The 20571-nt window shown below is 38.9% G+C and overlaps 1 protein-coding gene across 1 annotated transcript in view; it reads right to left on the minus strand.

Moving 5' to 3' along the window:
- Positions 1–20571, minus strand: part of NIPSNAP2 (nipsnap homolog 2) — a 38107-nt gene that overhangs the window by 4703 nt on the left and 12833 nt on the right. Inside the window, exons 2-8 of the mRNA XM_025923212.2 lie at positions 18045–18184; positions 17917–17962; positions 14403–14497; positions 13997–14067; positions 13065–13205; positions 12025–12056; positions 2278–2372 (exon numbers count right to left, since the gene is read on the minus strand). Coding sequence (XP_025778997.1) covers positions 2278–2372; positions 12025–12056; positions 13065–13205; positions 13997–14067; positions 14403–14497; positions 17917–17962; positions 18045–18184 — 620 coding nt within the window. The remainder of the gene's footprint in view (positions 1–2277; positions 2373–12024; positions 12057–13064; positions 13206–13996; positions 14068–14402; positions 14498–17916; positions 17963–18044; positions 18185–20571) is intronic.

The raw sequence follows: 20571 nt of genomic DNA on the forward strand, positions 1-20571 counted from the left end.
ATCTCGATACTTTTTCCTACATAATAGGGTAGTGGACATTTGGGACACTGACTGGGGACAACAAAGGAAGGCAGAGAAGAGTACTGCCTAAGAAAAGACACATGCTGCAATCTGGCCGCTCTCCAATGCCAGAGCACCACACTGTTCCTGGCTTCTGCGTCTCTGCATGGAGGAGCATCTTGGTGAACTCCTTGTCAACTGCTGTTGTGAAGCCTTAAGTCCTCCCCATGGGACAGAGTTGAGGGCCTATGCTCCCCACAGCTTCTGTCAGAACTCTGCCACTTACACCTGCCAGTGCCTGTCTGCTCTGTCACCCGCGAGTCCCTATCCAGACACACTGGAAACCCTGACATGAGTGGAGTGGGTACATGGCTTGCCCTCTGCCTGAGAGTCAAAGCACATGGCAACCCTGACCATCAAGTTCCTGTGCTCAGATACCGAGGGTGTCTGGGAAGGTGCGCAGGAGCCAAGCCTGAGGGGAAGGTGAGGGAAGAGGTCTGACTTTTCAGTTTATATCCTCCAGACAGACCACATAATTATTTAAAAAAAAAAAAAACAAAACGACTTCACCCCTACCTTCAACCCATAAAGGTTAAATTATGTTTAGCATAATCTCTAAAGGCAGGGACATATGTTTTGAAGATTTGTTCCCAAATCTATTATATTTGACAACTCTGATATTTATGAAGTCAAATCCCAGTTAGCTAGAGAACCAAGGTCCCTAGGACAACGTTGCACCTGATGCTCGTGGGAGCATCTATTATTTGGTGCAGGGTTTTCAGTTGCTTACACACCAGGGAGGCCCAGTGTGTGCAGCTGAGATCAGCAACTGGATGAAGCAGTGATTGGTGGAGGTGAGGATGGGGGTCTCTTCCCCAGACCCTGATGGTGTAAAAACTACTTTTCTTGCCTCAAGTTATCCACTTCAGACTTAGGTCCTCAGCAGGTCTCTTACCATTTAGCCAGTCTGCACTATTTGTAGTTTTCTGACCACTGTTTATAAAAATTCTCGTATCTCCATCAATGTTCTAGCCCTTCCTGCTTGACTTTACCTGCAACCTATTTAGATCCAAAAGTCTAGCTCATATTCACCTTTTACTGATTTTCCTCAACTACATGTAAGTTTATATCCCTTTAAGCGCTGGGAGTGCCCCGAATATAACTATGTTACTGACCACACACTGCCTCATGGCATATCCCTTATGTTGTCTTAATCCTTCATTAGCCCTGTCACTTATCTTTGTAAGCCTGCCACGCTAACACAGCAGGCTCTCAGGGTACAGCACGTGGTGGGACTGAGCAGTCAAACAACATCTCAGTTTATTAATATGGTCTGGAAATGATTTCCACTTTTCATTTTTTAAACTTTAATAAATAGGGGTGCCTTGGTGGCTCAGTCGGTTGAGCAATGGACCTTGGCCCAGGTCATGATCTCACAGTTCGTGGGTTCGGGCCCCACGTTGGGCTTACTGCCATCAGTGCAGAGCCGGCTTCAGGTTCTGTTCCCCTCTCTCTGCCTTTCCTCTACTGGTATTCTCTCTCTCTCTCTCTCTCTCTCTCTCTCTCAAAATAAACAAACATTTGAAAAAAACCCACAAAAACTTTAATAAACATACAGACGTGCCCAGAATGTACCAAGCTATTACTTAGACCTAATTCCTGTTCTTAGCAGGGAGACAGACACAAATAGCACAACGTGACGACCTACATGATACTGGGCTCTGGGGGTTCAAGAGGAGAGTGACACTCATTATGGGGGGCGAGGGGGCACACCTGAGTCAGGCCCTGAGAGATACTAAAGATGGTGCCAAACAAAAGTGGGCAGGGTTGGAAAAGTACACAGAGAAGGGCCTCTGGACAATGCAATCAGACACAAGGCAGGCAGCGAATGAGTGTGTGGGGAGGTGTCTCTCTGGTAAAATGCAGGATTGTTTCTGAGGAGTCATGGGAAGTGTCTAGAAAGGGACAACAGTTTTACCATCTTCCCTCTCCCACGGCTGCCTGTTCCTTTCACCACTATTCCCACTCCCACGTCAGCTGCTAATGTGCCACAAATCTACGGGCCTTTCACTGCTGACCTCTTTCCCTGTAGATAGTTCATCACTGTTGACCTCGTTCCTTGTAGATAGCCCAGCATTTACTTTCCATCTATGATGTTTGGATTTGCTATGGTGTTTAAAGTTACTGACTTGAGATGTGCTTTATTGCCTAGTTTAACTTATTTGGTAATGAACCCTGAAATCCCAGTAACACAAAAATGAAGGAAAAAATACATACCCCAAAGATGATGCACCATATATAGCTGCCCAATCTGAGAGAAGAATCCTCCAACTGCTTCATTACCATCCTGTCTGAAGCGAATTGCACGAGCCCTGTAAGGGACAATGACAATGTTCAGATACTGAATCAGGTACATTAAAAAGAATCAGATTTTTTCTATCCTCAGAGCAAGTTGTTCAATATGAAGACTGTTTTTTAACTACCAAATGCAATCGAATGTTATTTTAATATACAGAACCTATATAAGATGTAAATGTACTTTTCTGTAACTAGAAGAGTCATTTTTAGGGGAAATGGACAGTAATGACTAAACAAAATCAATGTTTCAGAGTACATGGTTGCACTCCTGATTCTTGACATAAAGTCAAGAAAATTGGCAGAGGATAGCACCTGTCAACTTAAACAGAATTGCTTCTCCAAGAACCTGCTGAGGGAAAGTGAGGAAAACCTGGATATTAGAACACTCAAGATGCCAAGAGTTACTCTATCTAAGGGAGACAGGGGCCACCCCTGGAGAGTGGGGTTTAAGACAGAGGAGAAGGGAGCACACCCTCAAAGCAGCTGCAGACCATGATTTCTGGAAGACACATGAGCTCTCTAAACTCGAAGGGAGATTCTTCAACCTCTTGGACAGCACATGGAAAAACATGAATGTGGAGCTTCCTGCTGATATACCATCACTATCAAAACTGGAACTGCCTCGTGGTATTATAATAGTGTTGTATGGTGACAGAAGGTAGCTACACTTGCCCAATCACTGTGCTATACACCTGAAACTAATTTAAACATGTGTGTCAATTATATTTCAATAAAAAATGAAAGAAAAAGATTCTGCCTCTTGTTTTTTTTTTTTCCCCTTACCAGAATGAACCATCAGGAAAATGAGTACCAAATGGCATTCCTATGTGTGGGAGAATATGTATATATACATATGTGTCTGTGTATAACATGAAATTCTGATTATCTTGAAAAAGAAAACCAAAGCTGGAGGCATCACAATCCTAGACTTCAAGCTATACTACAAAGCTGTAATCATCAAGACAGTATGGTACTGGCACAAGAACAGACACTCAGATCAATGGAACAGAATACAGAACCCAGAAATGGACCCACAAATGTATGGCCAACTAATCTTTGACAAAGCAGGAAAGAGTATCCAATGGAATAAAGACAGTCTCTTCAGCAAGTGGTGCTGGGAAAACTGGACAGCGACATGCATAAAAATGAACCTGGACCACTTTCTTACACCATACACAAAAATAAACTCAAAATGGATGAAAGACCTAAATGTAAGACAGGAAGCCATCAAAATCCTCAAGGAGAAAGCAGGCAAAAACCTCTTTGACCTTGGCCGTAGCAACTTCTTACTCAACACATCTCCGGAGGCAAGGTAAACAAAAGCAAAAATGAACTACTGGGACCTCATCAAAATAAAAAGTTTCTGCACAGCGAAGGAAACAATCAGCAAAACTAAAAGGCAACTGACAGAATGGGAGAAGATATTTGCAAATGACATATCAGATAAAGGGTTAGTATCCAATCTATAAAGAACTTATCAAACTCAACAACTAAAAAACAAATAATCCAGTGAAGAAATGGGCAAAAGACATGGATAGACACTTCTCCAAAGAAGACATCCAGATGCCCAACCAACACATGAAAAAATGCTCCACATCACTCATCATCAGGGAAACACAAATCAAAACCACAATGAGACACCACCTCACACCTGTCAGAATGGCTAACATTAACAATCCAGGCAACAACAGATGTTGGCAAGGATGTGGAGAAAGAGGATCTCTTTTGCATTGTTGGTGGGAATGCAAGCTGGTGCAGCCACTCTGAAAAACAGTATGGAGGTTCCTCAAAAAACTAAAAATAGAACTACCCTAGGACCCAGCAATTGCACTACTAGGCATTTATCCACGGGATACAGGTGTGCTGTTTCGAAGGGACACGTGCACCCCCATGTTTATAGTAGCACTATCAACAATAGCCAAAGTATGGAAAGGGCCCACATGTCCATCGATGGATGAATGGATAAAGAAGATGTGGTATATGTATATACAATGGAGTATTATTCAGCAATCAAAAAGAATGAAATCTTGCCATTTGCAACTATGTGGATGGAACTGGAGGGTATTATGCTAAGTGAAATTAGTCAGAGAAAGACAAAAATTGTATGACTTCACTCATATGAGGACTTTAAGAGACAAAACAGATGAACATAAGGGAAAGGAAACAAAAATAATATAAAAACAGGGAGGGGAACAAAACAGAAGTGACTCATAAATATGGAGAACAAACAGGGTTACTGGAGGGGTTGTCGGAGCGGGGAGGGGCTAAATGGGCAAGGGGCACTAAGGAATCTACTCCTGAAATCATTGTTGCACTATATGCTAATTTGGATGTAAATTTAAAACAATAAAAAATAAAATAAAAGGAGTTTTGAAAAGACAAAAAAAGAAAAACAAAACAAACAAAATAAGTGAATTCATCAGTTGCCTTATAGAGTCAAGGTACAAATTCTAATTCATCTCTATATCCTAATTTAAAAAAATGGAGATTTTATAAATGATAGTTTTAATGATATAATAAAAAATGTTGAAAGGCTAGAAATGAAAAGTTCATATAGAAATGAAAAATTTGCACTTGTCTTAAACTTTCCTTTTAAAATTTCCTACTGCAAACGTGTCAGTTCCTTAAACACCTTCTTTCATATTTGTACCAACTACTTGATATTTAGTGATGCATCTGAAATCCTAAAACTATTTTTAGAAAATGTATGTTTCCCAAAAGCAGTTTTCTAGAATCAAACTTAAAAATGAAAAAAGTGGCTTGAATGATACAGGGAGGTCACCCAGAAAAGCACAGCTGGAGACCTCCCACCACAGACTACCCAGTAAATTTACATCAACACGTTTTGGCCTAAAGTCTGTCATCAGGGTGTCATTGACAGGACTTGGGAAGATAGATTCATTATAGTTAATTTAGAAGAGTTGGGGGCATATGAACAAGGATATCAATCTACTAACATCTACCGTGAGACAGTACTCTTGGGGGACAAGATATCTGAGTTGGCTTGACCAGTACATTTTTGTCCTGGAGGAAAACTTCATAGCAACTGAATTAGAACATCAAGGAAGCAGTGGGGTATAGGATCAGAGCAAGGGCAACCGCAGTGGGAGTGATAAAGCCAGCCTCCTTAAGATCAATTTGTACATCTCAGCTCTCATACCCATAAGCTCAACTCTGAGGGTGACCCAAGCTTTTAGGCTCTTTTGTGGTGAAGGAGGGATCTCTTGCTATTGCTCCCATGGGCTACCCCTAAATGATATTAAATTCTTTAACCTTTATATCTAGAATTAAGTGATTGATAGCTTCACAAAAATTACAAATCTGATTGGTAAATTATTGAAATTAAGCAGATCACTTTAACGTGCATTCTAACTTAGAGGTGGGGAAAAACTGTCTTTCATTGATAGTGATAAATATTCAGGATTATTAATTTCATTATGAATTTTTCTAATTCAGTTACAGTAGGCAAAGAAAACGTACTTGCCTTAGCCTCGTAATAATCAGAAGCATGTACTGAAGAGGAGATCACCATCTTAAATAGTTACCTATATGCCAAAATATAAATTGAATGCTGAGCTGGATTTATAAATAATTTTTTAAGTAACTGAAGAATAAATCTCAGTACTTCCTTGTGAAGGCCACGGTGGACAAATCTTTTTTTTTTTTTTAAGTTTGTTTTTTTGTTTATTTATTTAGACAGCAGAGTGCATGAGTGAAGGAGGGGGTGTGTGTGTGGGGTAAGACACAGAATCCTAAGCAGGCTCCACACTGTCAGCTGAGCTGACAGTTGTGGGGTTCAAATCCACAAACCAGGAGATCATGACCTGAGCTGATAATAAGAGTTGGATGCTCAACTGACTGAGCCACCCAGGCACCCCCATGGTGGGCAAGTCTTAATTAGTAACATGCAAAAATAGAAATAATGAATGATCCTATTCTGTGGGCAACTAAATTATTACATTTTTATAAGGCCCCTCCCTAAAAAAGGTCCCTTAATAAAATGGTGCCTATAGGTACTAACTGTATAACAGTATACAATTAATGTATTTCTTAGTTTTCAAATTAAAAAAAATTCTAACCTGCATTATGTAGCCTTTGATGACCCAAGAAGAAAAGATTTATTAGAAATATGAATCATGGGGGCACCTGGCTGGCTCAGTTGGTGAAGCGTGCAACTCTTGATGTCTGGGATGTGGGGTCAAGCCCCATGTTGGGTACAGAGATTACTTAAAAAGAAACTCTTAAAAAAAAAAAAAGAATCACAGAGCCATTTTTTGGATCTAGATCTTAGAAATTATGTAGTTCAAAGCAAGAAAGTTCAAAACGGAAAATAAAAAGAACACATGGAAGGAAATGGATAGTGCTTTCGTTTAAATCAAGGCTAGCACGGCAGACCCTCAGACTAAATCCCCTGCTCTGTTGCTTGTTTTGATGGCCCAGGACCTAAGAATGATTTCTACATTTTTAAATGCTTGAAAATCTAATCAAAAGAATATTTCATGATACATGAAAATCATGACATTCAAATTTCAGCAACCATAAATAAAGTTTTGTTGGAACACAGCCATGCTCACCCATTTACAAAAGCTCACGGCTGCTTGCACACTAAAATAGCAGAGTTAAATAATCGTTATGGACCCAGAACAGTCCACACAGCCTAAAATATCTTTTTAATGTTTTATGTTTTAGTTTTAGTTTTGAGAGAGCCAGACAGAGAGAGACAGACAGAGCACGAGTGGGGGAGGGGGGAGAGAGAGGGAGACACAGAATCTATGAAGCAGGCTCTAGGCTCCAAGCTGTCAGCAGAGAGCATGATGCAGGGTTCAAACCGGTGAACCATGGTATCATGACCTGAGCTGACATCAGACGCTTAACTGACTGAACCACCCAGGCACACCAAAGCCTAAAATATTATTATTTGTTCCTTTACAGAAAAGGTTGCCAACCTGACTTAAATAAAATATTCTCTATTCCTAATTTTTAAAGTGTTTCTTATTAGAAATTAGTGTCTCTAGGGGCGCCTGGGTGGCTCAGTCAGTTAAGCGTCCGACTTCAGCTAAGGTCATGATCTCACGGTTTGCGGGTTTGAGCCCCATGTCAGGCTCTGTGCTGACAGCTCGGAGCCTGGAGCCTGCTTTAGATTCTGTGTCTCCCTCTCTCTCTGCCCTTCTCCTGCTCATGATCTGTCGCTCTCAAAAATAAATAAACTTTTTTTTTTTTAAAGAAATTAGTGTCTCTAATAAAATAAAACTGGTATTCAATATTTTCAAATGACTTCTGAACATGGATTAAGATGATTTTTAAACTGTCTTTTAAATTATGATTTAAAACACTCTGGCCACCTAGATTTTTAAAATATCAATACTTTACATTTTCTCGTATTTGTTTCAGACTGAACACCACAGAAACAGGTGAAGCTCCCTTTGCATTCTCCTCCCCACCCCCACCCACCCTCCCCCATGAGTTACATTCTGGAAGCAGTTACCGCTTTTGAAGACATGTCTTCCTGTCTATGGTTTTGTATTTCTACTTCATATGTATGTATCCATGAACAACAGTTCTATCTTTTCATATAATTGTTATATACAACTTGTTTATAGGACTCTTTTGTTACATCATTTAAAAATTTACCTAAGGGGCACCTGGGTGGCTCAGTTGGTTAAGCCTCCCACTTTGGCTCCAGTCATGATCTCACGGTTTGTGAGTTCAAGCCCTGCGTCCAGCTCTGTGCTGACAACTCAGAGCCTGGAGCCTGCTTTAGATTCTGTGTCTCCCTCTCTCTGCCCCTCCCCCATTTGCGCTCTCTCTCAAAAATAAATAGACATGAAAACAACTTTACCTAAAAGACATCACGTTGTACACATTCTTTAACTAGCTCTTTCTCTTGAACTTGGTGTTTTCAATGCTTATCCATATGCAGATCTGTTTTACTTTAACCACCATATAAGATTCTACTGCAGAGGCGTGCCTGGGTGGCTCAGTTGGTTAAGCGTCCACCTTTGGCTCAGGTCATGATCTTGCAGTTCATGGATTTGAGCCCCGTGTAGGGCTCTGTGCTGACAGGTCAGAGCCTGGAGCCTGCTTCAGATTCTGTGTCTCCCTCTCTTTCTGCCTCTCCCCCTGCTTGTGTTCTCTCAAAAATAAACATTAAAAAAAAAAAAAAAAAAAGATTCTACTGCATGAATATATATAATCTATTCCCCTCAGGCACAGAAGTTGTTTACAAGTTTGGCAACTGGCCTTGGCAAAGACCTTTTCTTCTTATGTAACCACTAGTTTCTGCCCTCTATTCAACATTTACCAACCACCCAGGATGTGCCAGGTCTTGTAGACAGAGTTGTAGAACTAGAAACTAGAGACTCCACTGGGGTGACAAGTGCTCTAACAGAAGCATGGGGGCCGGGTATTTGGGGTGCAGAAGCCAGACACCTATTACAGCCTCAACTATGTTATATTTATCAATGTCCTCTTTTTGAATTATTCTTGGTTTCATGGTATAAATTCTCTTTGGTAAGGTGTGTGCATCATTAGCAGCTTTACTGAGGTATATTTTACATCCTGTAAAATATCACTTAGGTATAAATATATATACATTTATATATTATATATATATACATATATATATATATATATTTAGTAAATTTACAGACTTATGCAATCATCACAATCCAGTTGTGCTAAAAGATCCCTTGTGCCCATCTACAATCATTTTCTGTTCCCACCTCTAGCCCCAGGAAACCACTGATCTTTCTGTCTCTATAGATTTGCTTTTTCTGGATATTTCATACAAATGGAATCACAGAATATGTGCTGCTTTGGACTCTTTCACATAGCATGTTATTGAGGTTCGCCTATATTTGTAGTGCATATCAGCAGTTCACTTCTTTTTACTGTTGAATAGTATTCCATTATGTGGATGCAGCACAGCCTATTTTTCCATCACTCTGCTGATGGGCATTTTAGGCTACTTCCACTATTTGGTTATTATGAAATGCTATGATCACTGTATATGAGTTTATATGAATGCATGCTTTCATTCTCTTGGGTATATACCTAGGAATAGAACCGTGAGGTCATATGGTAATTCCATGTTTAACATTTTGAGTAACTGCCTATTTTCCGAAGCGGCTGTACCACTTAACATTCTCATCAGCAATGTATGAGGGTCCCAACTGATTCACAACTTCACCAACATGTGTTATTATCTGTCTTCTTAGTGAAAGCCATCTGAATGTTTGTGATGTCTTCTCTCTTTGTGATTTTACTTTGCATTTCCTTAATGAGTGGGAGTGTTGAGCACTTTTTCACGTGCTTATTAGGCATTTATACATTTCTTTTGGTGAAATGTCTATTCAAATCCCTTGCCCACTGAAAATTTTTTTTCAAAATTTATTTCATGATTATTTATTTTTTATTGTGGTAAAAACACATAACATTAAACTTACCTCAGCCATTTCACAGTTTAGTAGTGTCACAAGCACTCACATTGTTGTGCAAGGGATCTCCAGAACTTTTTGATCTTGTCAAATTTAAACTCAATACTCACTAAACACCAAGTCCCCTCCACCTGGACCCTGGCAACTATTCATTTTCCATTACTGTGATTCTAACTACTTTAGAGACTTTGTTATTAGTGGAATCATATACTATTTGTCCTTTTATGAATGGCTTAATGTCCTCAAGGCTTATCCATATTGTAGCACATGGCAGAGTTTCCTTCTTTGAAAGGCTGCATAATATTCCCTTATATGTATATATCACATTTTCTTTATCCATTCATCTCTCGATGGATATCTGGGTTGCTTCCACCTCTTGGCTACTGTGACTAATGCTTGCAATGAAAATTAGTGGGAAAATATCTCTGAGATGCTGCTTTGAATTCTTTTGATTAGAAACTTAGAAGTAGAATTGTTGATCATATGGTTATTCTATTTTTAATGTTTTGAGGAACCTCTGTATTGTTTTCCATAATTACTACAACATTTTACATTCCTACCAACTGCACAAAGGTTCCAATTTTTCTGTATCTTCACCATACTTGTTACTTTCTGTTCTCTTGATAATGGCCATCATAAAAGGTGTGAGATGATATCTTGTTTTAGGGTTTTTTTTAATCTCATTTGATTTGCATTTCTCTTATGATAAATGATGCTAAGCATCTTTTCATATGCTTTTTGGCTGTTTGTGTATCTGTGAAGAATCGTCTATTCAAATCCTTTGTCCATTTTTGAAATGGGTTATTTGTCTTCTTATTACTGAGTTGTAGGACTTTACATATACTAGATACAAGTCCTTTATCAGATATGATTTGTAAAATTTTCTCCCAGTCTTGTGACTTGCATTTTAATTTTTTAAATGATGCCCTCTGAATTACAAAGTTTTTAATTTTGATAAATTATAATCTATCATTTTCTTTCATGGATTTTGGTGTTATATGCTTAACCTAGGTCACAAAGACTCTCTCCTACGTTTGCTTCTAACCTTTATGTTATGGTTAATTTCTGTGTATAATGTGAGGCAGGGGTCTAAATTCATCCTTTTGCAAAGATATCGAGTTGTCTTAGCACCCTTTGTTGAAAAGACTATCCCCATGGAATTTACTTGGTGCATGTGTTGAAATTTACTTGGTGCATGTGTTGAATTTACTTGGTGCATGTGTTGAAAATTTACTTGGTACAAATGGTTCATATTTATGAGTTTATTTATGGACTTGCACTTCTGTTCCACTGATCTGTATATACCTGTTCTTATGCCAGTACCACACTGTCTTGATTACTGTAGCTTTGTAGTCAGTTTTGAAATTGAGATCTGTGAGTCCTCCAACTTTGTTCTTTTTCAAGGTTGTGTTAGCTATTTGGGTCCTTTGCATTTCTGAAGCCTGCCGGGATTTTGATTGGAATTGTGATGAACCTATGGATCAGTTTGGGGAAAAGCTGGTAGTCTGCTACTTAAGTGAAGAAAAAAACCCCGAGCAACTGTGTCATTGTGGTGCTGTTTATGTGACAAAAACATTTCAAAAAAAGGTAATATCCAAGAATATGAAATTACTTAATGCAACACTGGGTTTTATTAAAAAAAAAAAAAAATAGAGGTGCTTGGGTGGCTCATTTGGTTAAGTGTCCGACTTTGGCTTAGGTCAAGATCTCACATTTTGGGAGTTTGAGCCCCGTGTGGGTCTCTGTGCTGACAGCTCAGCGCCTGGAGCCTGCTTCAGATTCTGTGTTTCCCTCTCTCTCTGCCCTTCCCCTGCTCATGCTCTGTCTCTCTCAAAAATAAACAAACATTAAAAAAAATTAAAAAAAAAAACAGAGTCCTTATCTCTTAGAGATATATACTGAAATATTTATGGATGACATGACATGCTGTTTGGATTTACTTTCAAATAATTTGGGTTGGGAGAGTTAGACCTAAGCAAGACCAGCCATGTGTTGGTAACTACTGAAACTAAGCGATGGGAATGGAAGGGGGTGGGTGGGGCAGGGAGATTCACGGTATTAGTCTCTCTAGTTTTGTATACGTTTGAAAAATTCTGTAACAGAAACATCAAACAAAACAGTCTAATATCAAATCATGGTTTTATCCCCAGATTTTATTCCTGAATTAACACTATGGCCTAAAATAATCTATTAATAAGATTACAAAGTCACCATTTGGTAATATACTTACCAGTAATTGCCCCATTCAATCATAGTTCCTGGCTGAAAAGAGATTTGGATTTTGAGTTTGTTAGTTCTGTGAAGAAATACAGGAACAGCAGTATAAAAAATATCAAATGACAAAACTAACTTAAAAATGAAGTATAACAAAATAAAAAATGTAACAAAATATTATTCACTGCGCACATATCTATCCCATAGTGAGAGTCCTATTCTATTCTATTCTAATTTCATACACGAAGACAATATTTATAGTAAGTCATCTAATTATGGTTATCAAAACCATAGTTGAGCCCATCCTCCAGATGTCCTGAAATCATGATTAAGTTGTTGGTACCCATTCAGACTTTATGGTGAAATAAGAAAAAAAATTCAATTTAAGTAAATTTAACAAGGACATCACTATTTTTTTTCCAGTATAATGGTGAGTATTAGACTACTAAGATCTACTGATGTGTACTCCTTTTAACAACATTGCTATGTTGCTATCTGGGTTTTCTTTCTTTTTTTTTTTTTTTTCTTAAATATAATTATTGTCAAACTGGCTTCCATATGACACCCAGTGTTCATCCCAACAAGTTGGGGCTTTCTTTCTAGTAGTCACTTAGTGGGGAAACATCAAGAAAGTTTTAAAATATTATTCCTTTTGACTCTTATGGTGCCGTCTAACTTATTCAGCAGTCTCATTTTTATTATATAGAGAAGTAGTTGCTCTAGTTCAATTACAGTAGATGCTCTGTATTATAGCTAGTCCTGCATTTTAGGTCTTTCCTCTTAAAAATAGCAATGCTATACAGAAAAAAGTCAAATGACAAACATTATGTGTAAGATTATAAAAAATAAAAGCTTAGCAAAAGAGAAGGAATGAGAGAGAAGAAGATTAAAAAAAAGAAAGAAGAGAAGGACTGGACAGGGGATAAAATAAGCCAATCAAAATATTAAGCCAAACACATCACAAAATGTAAAGTCCACTTGTGTGGTAGGCATTGGGCTGCCAGTGCTTCCTCACAGGAGCACGGGAGGACAGCTGGTGGGTATTTCTGTACTTACTCGGAGCTGGTAAGATCGGAGTTCATATATATTCGGTCCTGACCGTGGGACAGGCTCATTCCAGAAACTGAACTCCAACAGCAGCTGATTCTTCCTAGAGAGAAGCATGTTGCTTCTTGCCTTGCGGAATTCCACAAATGCCTTTGAGGGAAAAAACATGCTCATTATATCTTCTAGGATTTACATATAAATCCACTTTAGTATCACTTATGTTCCTCTTAGAATACTATCAAAAACAGGGCCCCAGGTGGCCCAAGACAGCCCCAGTTTACATCCTGTTGAACCAGCATAATAACTAAAGCATTCATTTTCACTCTCAAAAGTGTCCAGATTTAGACACCAAACTACACGGCCATCTAGTTACTTAAATAACAATATTAACTACTGAAATAACAACTTAATCTCCTACCTTTTTAAGTCCTCCTAACAGTGTCTGACAGCATATTAACAAAAGTGACATGGAGACTACAAAACACCAGATAGTCCAAAGCCACTTATATTTGGACAGGGAATCTACACCAAAGGTTTTCTTTCCTAATAATGGATGGCTGTTAAAATTCTCTTCATTGACCTGCACCTATTCCTGAAGGGAGTGGGGAGGACAGGGATGTCAGCCCAAAGGAAAGACTATGTGGTTGACAGTTCCTGAAGCAGGTATGTGTTAGGTAATCCAGGGCTGACTGTGTCTACTGTGCTGACTTACTGGCATCAAAGTACCAGTTTCTCAGTTTCAAAGTACAACTGATTTTATAGTAAGAACTGTTATGTTAACAGTATTACAATGGGTTAGTTATGTTTCAATACAACTTCAAGAATCCAAAGAGTAAAACTTGTATTAATGTTAAAGAATGGTGACAGAAAAGAGTCATTTAATTCTGTGCTACCATTTATTGTATTAGTCTGAATACATAAACCTTTTTCAAAATCATTACCTGATTTTTTCTGAGTTTATTCATGACCTCTGTGAGGGCTGGATAGCCTCCTTCGTACCTCCAGAGGTGGACTGAAATATATTTTGAAAGATAACATACATTTAGAGTTTTATGACACTCCTACCTTGAAAATATTCTATATACACACAACGTTAACACAATACAAAACTGTAATGTGCCATGTGGTAGCCTATGAGTATATCATAAAGTTTCAATATAGATTCAAGCGTTAAAACAATACAAAAGTAGTTTTTGTAATCAATTACTGGAGAAACTACTTTAGCCATAAAACCAGACTGACACTTGGAAAGCTTTGATTTTAAAAGCAAACATTAAATATTATGTATGTCGTTAACAGTAAAGGCTTAGGGAACAAGTGTTTATTCCAAAGACTTCTGCTTCCTACCAGCTTGATCTTGCTCGCCATACCACGTGTTCCAAGTCCCCACCAAAGTACAAGGGTAATGCTTATCTTCATGAATCTTTGGCAACACCTCTTGACTTAAAGAGAAGAAATAGCAACACCAATTAAACAACTGACAAGATTATACCAGATGGACAACACATGATCAGCAATAGGAAAAAGGCCATCTACTCTGTTCCAACAACTGACCTCAGAATATTTATGATACTATAATGTGCAGAATTAACATTTTAGCTGAATTCTACTATGCTCTAATGTCCCACTTATCGGAAGGTTAGGTTTCTGTTACCCAGCTACCTACAATCGTTGTAAACAACTCAAGGAAAGTGATAAAAATGGATAAGGAAGAGCAAAAGGTCCCAGGGTTCCAGGAACTACATGGATCTACTATTTGCTATTTCAGGAAAAAAAAAAAAAAAGTACCTAGGGATGGTGAAGTTTCTAAAAGCTATGTTCTGCTGGTTCCCAAGGTAGGAAGGAGAGAAACAGGAACAGTAGAAAAAGAGCATGGAAGAAATAAGAGAAGAAAGTAATGTTTAAGATAGGGGAGACAACAGAAGCAGCATAAGTAGGCAGAAGTAGCAGGGGCAGAGAATAAGTTGGCCATAAGAAGGGAGGAAGAAGAAAGAGCTAGAACACAACACAGTCTGGAAGCAACCCAGCTCTAACAGTCTCAGAGGGCATGGACATGGCAAAACAATCCAAATTAAAGATACAACATGGAGCATAAATTGGGTTCTATTCAATTCAACCAGCTGAGGGGATTTAGGAAGTATCACATAATCCCACGTTGAACACACACCCCCAATTCATTACCAGTGATTGTACAGAAGTAGTAGCAAAGCCATGGCAGGTCATAGCAGTATATTAATTTAACAGAGGTGTCAGTACTTGGATCCATTGAAACCTTCCTATGGTACAGATTCGAATGTACAGGGAAGAGGCATTAACTGTGCCATACCAAAAGAAAAGCTAAAATCTGCACACTTTTTGATAGAAAAATTATGACGAAAAAGTACAACAGAAATTCAACAATAAATGCAAAAGGATATCAAGGGTCAGAAATGGAACCTGTTCAAACTATTTGCTAACACTGAGTGATATTAAGTTACTGATCACCACCAGATGCTAGGGCACCAGAACGGAGTATACATGCATAGTTAACAGAGAAAATCTCAGAATGTTCTTATATTTAACTAAATGAAACCCATGTATTTTATGACTCAGTACAATGACCACACCATGTGTAATTTTTGAAATGCCACCCTTCAAAAAATACACATGATGTGATCATTGTAGTGGGTCAAAAATACTTATGTTTAGGGGCACTTGAGTGGCTCCATTGGCTAAGCATCCAACTTCGGCTCAGGTCATGATCTTATGGGTCGTGAGTTCAAGCCCTGCATCAGGATCTCTACTGTCAGCACAGCAGATCCTCTGTCCCCCTTTCTCTGCCTGTCCCCTGCTTGTGCTGTTTCTCTCAAAAATAAATAAATAAACATTAAAAAAAGACTTTTTATTAAAAAAAATTTTTTTAATGTTTATTTATTTTTTGAGACAGAGAGAGACAGAGCATGAACGGGGGAGGGTCAGAGAGAGAGAGGGAGACACAGAATCTGAAACAGGCTCCAGGCTCTGAGCTGTCAGCACAGAGCCGGATGTGGGGCTCGAACTCACAGACCACAAGATCATGACCTGAGCCTAAGTTGGACACTCAACTGACTGAGCCACCCAGGTGCCCCAAAAAAAGACTTTTTAGAAATAACACAGGACTGATGGAAATCAGGGGTGGGGAAACATGGATTATGTAAAATTACTGGAAACGGGATTCCTTTTTGTCACATGACATGAGCAGGAAGTAAACAACCCCAATTTGGAGCCAGTGTAGAAGAAGAAAATCTACACAGATGACCCAGGTGGGATCCAGGAAGGGGTTGGGGGCCTGACAATGGGACCTAGGTTTTTTACCAACACAAAGTCATATCCTCTTTGTTGGGAGCTCCAAAGCGGCCCTTGGAAGCCCTGGCCTTACATGAATGAAAGTTGTAAGGCAGGTAGTACTTTTACTCAGATGAGTCAGGCAGAACCTAGCATTGGGGCCTCTAAAAACCAGGCAGGAGTTAAGTCTTTATTACCAGAAACAGGGAGCTACTGTAAGTTTCAGAGAGAAGGAAAAAACATGATGAAGGAGAAAGCAGAACTCAGGTAGATCAATTTGACAAACTTCTGAGTAATGGATCGGGTGTGGGATGAGGTACAGGTATAACTTTGAGGCCGGGAAGGCAGTCAGCAAGGAGGCTACTTAGAAATAGGGCTCAACAAGAGAGAGGGAGATGGGAAAGGAAATGAAATAGAACCAAAATGCAGGTCAAATGAAGAACACACAGTTCTTAGCAACCAATAGCAAAGAACTAAGGAAAAGGTTAAATAAAACTATGGTGACTGACACATGTTGGAAGTGGGAAGGAAGAGCCAGGTAATTCTATATGTTGAGTATGAAGGAAGAGGAAGACACCCAAATAGAAATATGAATACAAAGGAGATGAAAATCTGAGACAAGAGATGAAATGATACAAACAGGACAGGGAAGATAATCCAGGGAAACATTAGCATAGATAAGAAATTCCATTTTATGAGAAAAGATTTAGAAATAAACATCTGCTTTATTTTAGGAACTTTTTTTTAGTAAAGAGAACTATGCTGAGGTGATTAAGAAACTATGCTAATATTATATTTCATGAATCACCTCCCAAAATAAAGTAACAAAAGGTTTTTGTATCTGAAAATTATGCTGATTCTGGTGACAAAATCATTTTCTTTCTCATGAAAGTAGCAGATATAAAAGGTAAAAATATGCTTTTTAATTATACTTGCTCACAATTGATCATTAAAATACAATTTGTTGGCTTAAGAACAAATGCACTTAATTCTCTCTTTAGTCTTAAAGTTTACAAATTCTGTAAGAGCATATGCATCTCATATCACGTGAGAATCTGCTGAAGGAACTTGAATCCTGGTTAGTGGAAGACTTGAGAAGAAATGGCAGATATATTCAAATACATCCAGGACTTTCATGTGGCAGTTTTACTTAGAAGTAAAACTGGAAACAATAGAGATCACAGGGACATGAGTTCTGATTCCTAACATTCAAAGCTTCCACAGATGGAATGCAATTAAACACAGGCAATCAGGAAGGTCTGCAGAAAGGACTCAAGCATGGACGAGTAGATGGACTGGATAGCCTTACAAGGTTCCTTCCAACCTTAAGAGTCTAGAACATTCTAACATCTGAGAGCTTACGTGATGAGTTAGTCATGGAGTCCTTAAAATCAAAATGCCCTTGGCAATCCCACGCAGAGCTCAACTTACGAGCCTCTGATCATTCAGCTTCAAGAAGAGGGATCAAAGATCTCACTCTGCTATCAAGTGTTAGCTGAACCAACAAATATTAAAATTGTTATTTTTCCCCAAGTAAAGGATAGTTTGGTATACACACCAAATTTTGTTGTATGCTTCTAGGCATTCCGGTTTAACATTGTGAACTGAAACAAAAGAAAATTCAACGATAAACTTATGAACAAAGGGAAAAAAGTCAACTATGAAGGTAGCAAACCCATCACTCACACTGTAATTTGTATAGACTGCTTGTTTCCTTTTTGGCTAGGAGATTAGAGTGAGCATCTTTTCTTGGATCAACTTTCCGGACAAATAAGGATTTTAACCAGCTGTCTTCTCGAGGTCTACTATTGGAGGACGTAAATCTCCTAGGGAATAACAAATATAAAAATTTTAGTCTCATCAGTGGTACAAAGACTTCAGTGTTTTCAGGTAATGTCACATACTACATTATTTTTATAAAATCAATCCATCCAGCAAACATGCCTTGAGTACCTATTCTAGGCACTGTTACAGAACCTGGAATACCACAAAACATTCACTCTCAATTATAATAGCATGCAATCTAAACAACAGGAGCAAAGTGTAAAAGATGTAACTTGTGGTTCTCTTAAGAGAGCTCTTTAAGTTGTAAGTATAGTTGACAAACAATGTTGCATTAGTTTCAGGTGTACAGCATAGTGATTTGACAATTCTATACATTACTCAGTGCTCACCATGTTAAGTATAGTCACCATCTGTCACCATACAATGTTATGACAATATTATTGACTATACTTCCTATGGTGTACTTTCCATCTCTGTGATTTATTTATTTTATAACTGGAAGTGTGTACCTCTTAATCCCCACCCCCACCTCCCTGCTGGCAACCACCAGTTTGTTCTCCGTATTTAGTAGGAGTCAGTTTGGGGAGACTGAGTGGCTCAGTCGGTTAAGTGTCTGACTTCGGCTCAGGTCATGATCTCATGGTTTGTGGGTTCAAACCCCGTACTGGACTCTGTGCTGACAGCTCAGAGCCTGGAGCCTGCTTTGTACTCTGTGCCTCCTTCTCTCTTCTGCCCCTCCCCTGATCATGCTTTGTCTCTGCCTCTCAAAAATAAATAAATGTTAAAAAAAAATTAAAAAAAACAACTGTTAGTTTGGGGAGCCTGGGAGCTTTGGTTGGAGGAGCGTGTGACTCTTGATCTCAGGGTTGTGGGCTCAAGCCCCACATTGGGTGTAGAGATTACTTAAATCAATGAAATTTAAAAAAAAAGATTGTTTCTTCATTCATTTGTTTGTTTTTCAGATTCCACCTGTAAGTGAAATCTGTCTTTCTCTGACTTATTTCACTTAGCACAACTCTCCAGGTCCACCCATGTTGTCGCAAATGGTAAGATTGCATTCATTTTTTTAAATGTTTATTTATTTTTGAAATTTTTTTTCAACGTTTATTTATTTTTGGGACAGAGAGAGAGAGAGAGAGAGAGCATGAATGGGGGAGGGGCAGAGAGAGAGGGAGACACAGAATCGGAAACAGGCTCCAGGCTCTGAGCCATCAGCCCAGAGCCCGACGCGGGGCTCGAACTCACGGACCGCGAGATCGTGACCTGGCTGGAGTCGGACGCTTAACCGACTGCGCCACCCAGGCGCCCCTGTTTATTTATTTTTGAAAGAGAAAGAGAGAGAGTGAGCACGAGCAAGGGAGTGGCAGAGAAAGAGAGAGAGAGGGAGAGAGAGAGACAGAGACAGAGAATCCAAAGCAGGCTCCGAGCTGTCAGTGCAGAGCCTGATGTGGGGCTTGAACCCACGAACTGTGAGATCATGACCTGAGCCAAAGTCAGATGCTTAACCCACTGAGGCACCCAAGCACTCATGATCTCATTCGTTTTTATGGCTGAGTAATATTCCATTATATATATATGCGCGCGCGCACACACACACACACACACACACACACACACACACACCTTCTTTCCATTCATCTGTTGATAAACATTTGGGTTGCTTCCGTATCTTGGTTATGGTAAATAATGCTGCAATAAACATATGGATGCATATATCTTTTTAAATTAGTATTTTATTTTCTTTGGGTAAATACCCAGTAGTGGAATTACTGGATCATATGGTATTTCTTTTCTTTTTCCCTATATTCTTTATGCTGTACCTTTCATCCTTGTGACTTGAATAAGTCCATAACTGGAAACCTTGTACCTCCTATTTCCCTTGGCATTTCTATTTTTAATTTTTTTGAGGAACTCCATACTATTTTCCACAATGGCTGCACCAATTTGCATTCCCACTAACACGCATGAGGGTTCCCTTTTCTCCACATCCTCGCCAACACTTGTCATTTTTTTATCTTTTTGGTTCTAGCCATTCTGACAGGTGTGAGGTGATATCTTATTGTGGTTTTGATTTGCATTTCCCTAACGATAGTGATGTTGAACATCTTTTCACAGAGTTCATACGCTTATCTTTGTTATTTCTGCTATGTGTTTTTCCCTCCTCCAAAGCAATTTCTGACATAGAAAAAATATACATGGTAACCTAAAGTAGTCAAGTTCACAGAGAAAGAAAGTAGTATAGTGGTTGCTAGGGGCTGAGATGAGAGGAGAATGCAAAGTTATTGTTTAATGGGCACAGAGTTTGAAAGATGAAAAAGTTCTGGAGATGGATGGTGGTAATGGTTGCACAACACAGTGTGAATTGACTTAATGCTACTACTAAACTGTACACTTCCATATGATTAAAGTGGCAAGTTTTATATTATAT

This window comes from Puma concolor, chromosome E3, assembly GCF_028749965.1.
Source record: "Puma concolor isolate L17-30 chromosome E3, mPumCon1.1.hap2, whole genome shotgun sequence".
Taxonomy (NCBI): domain Eukaryota; kingdom Metazoa; phylum Chordata; class Mammalia; order Carnivora; family Felidae; genus Puma; species Puma concolor.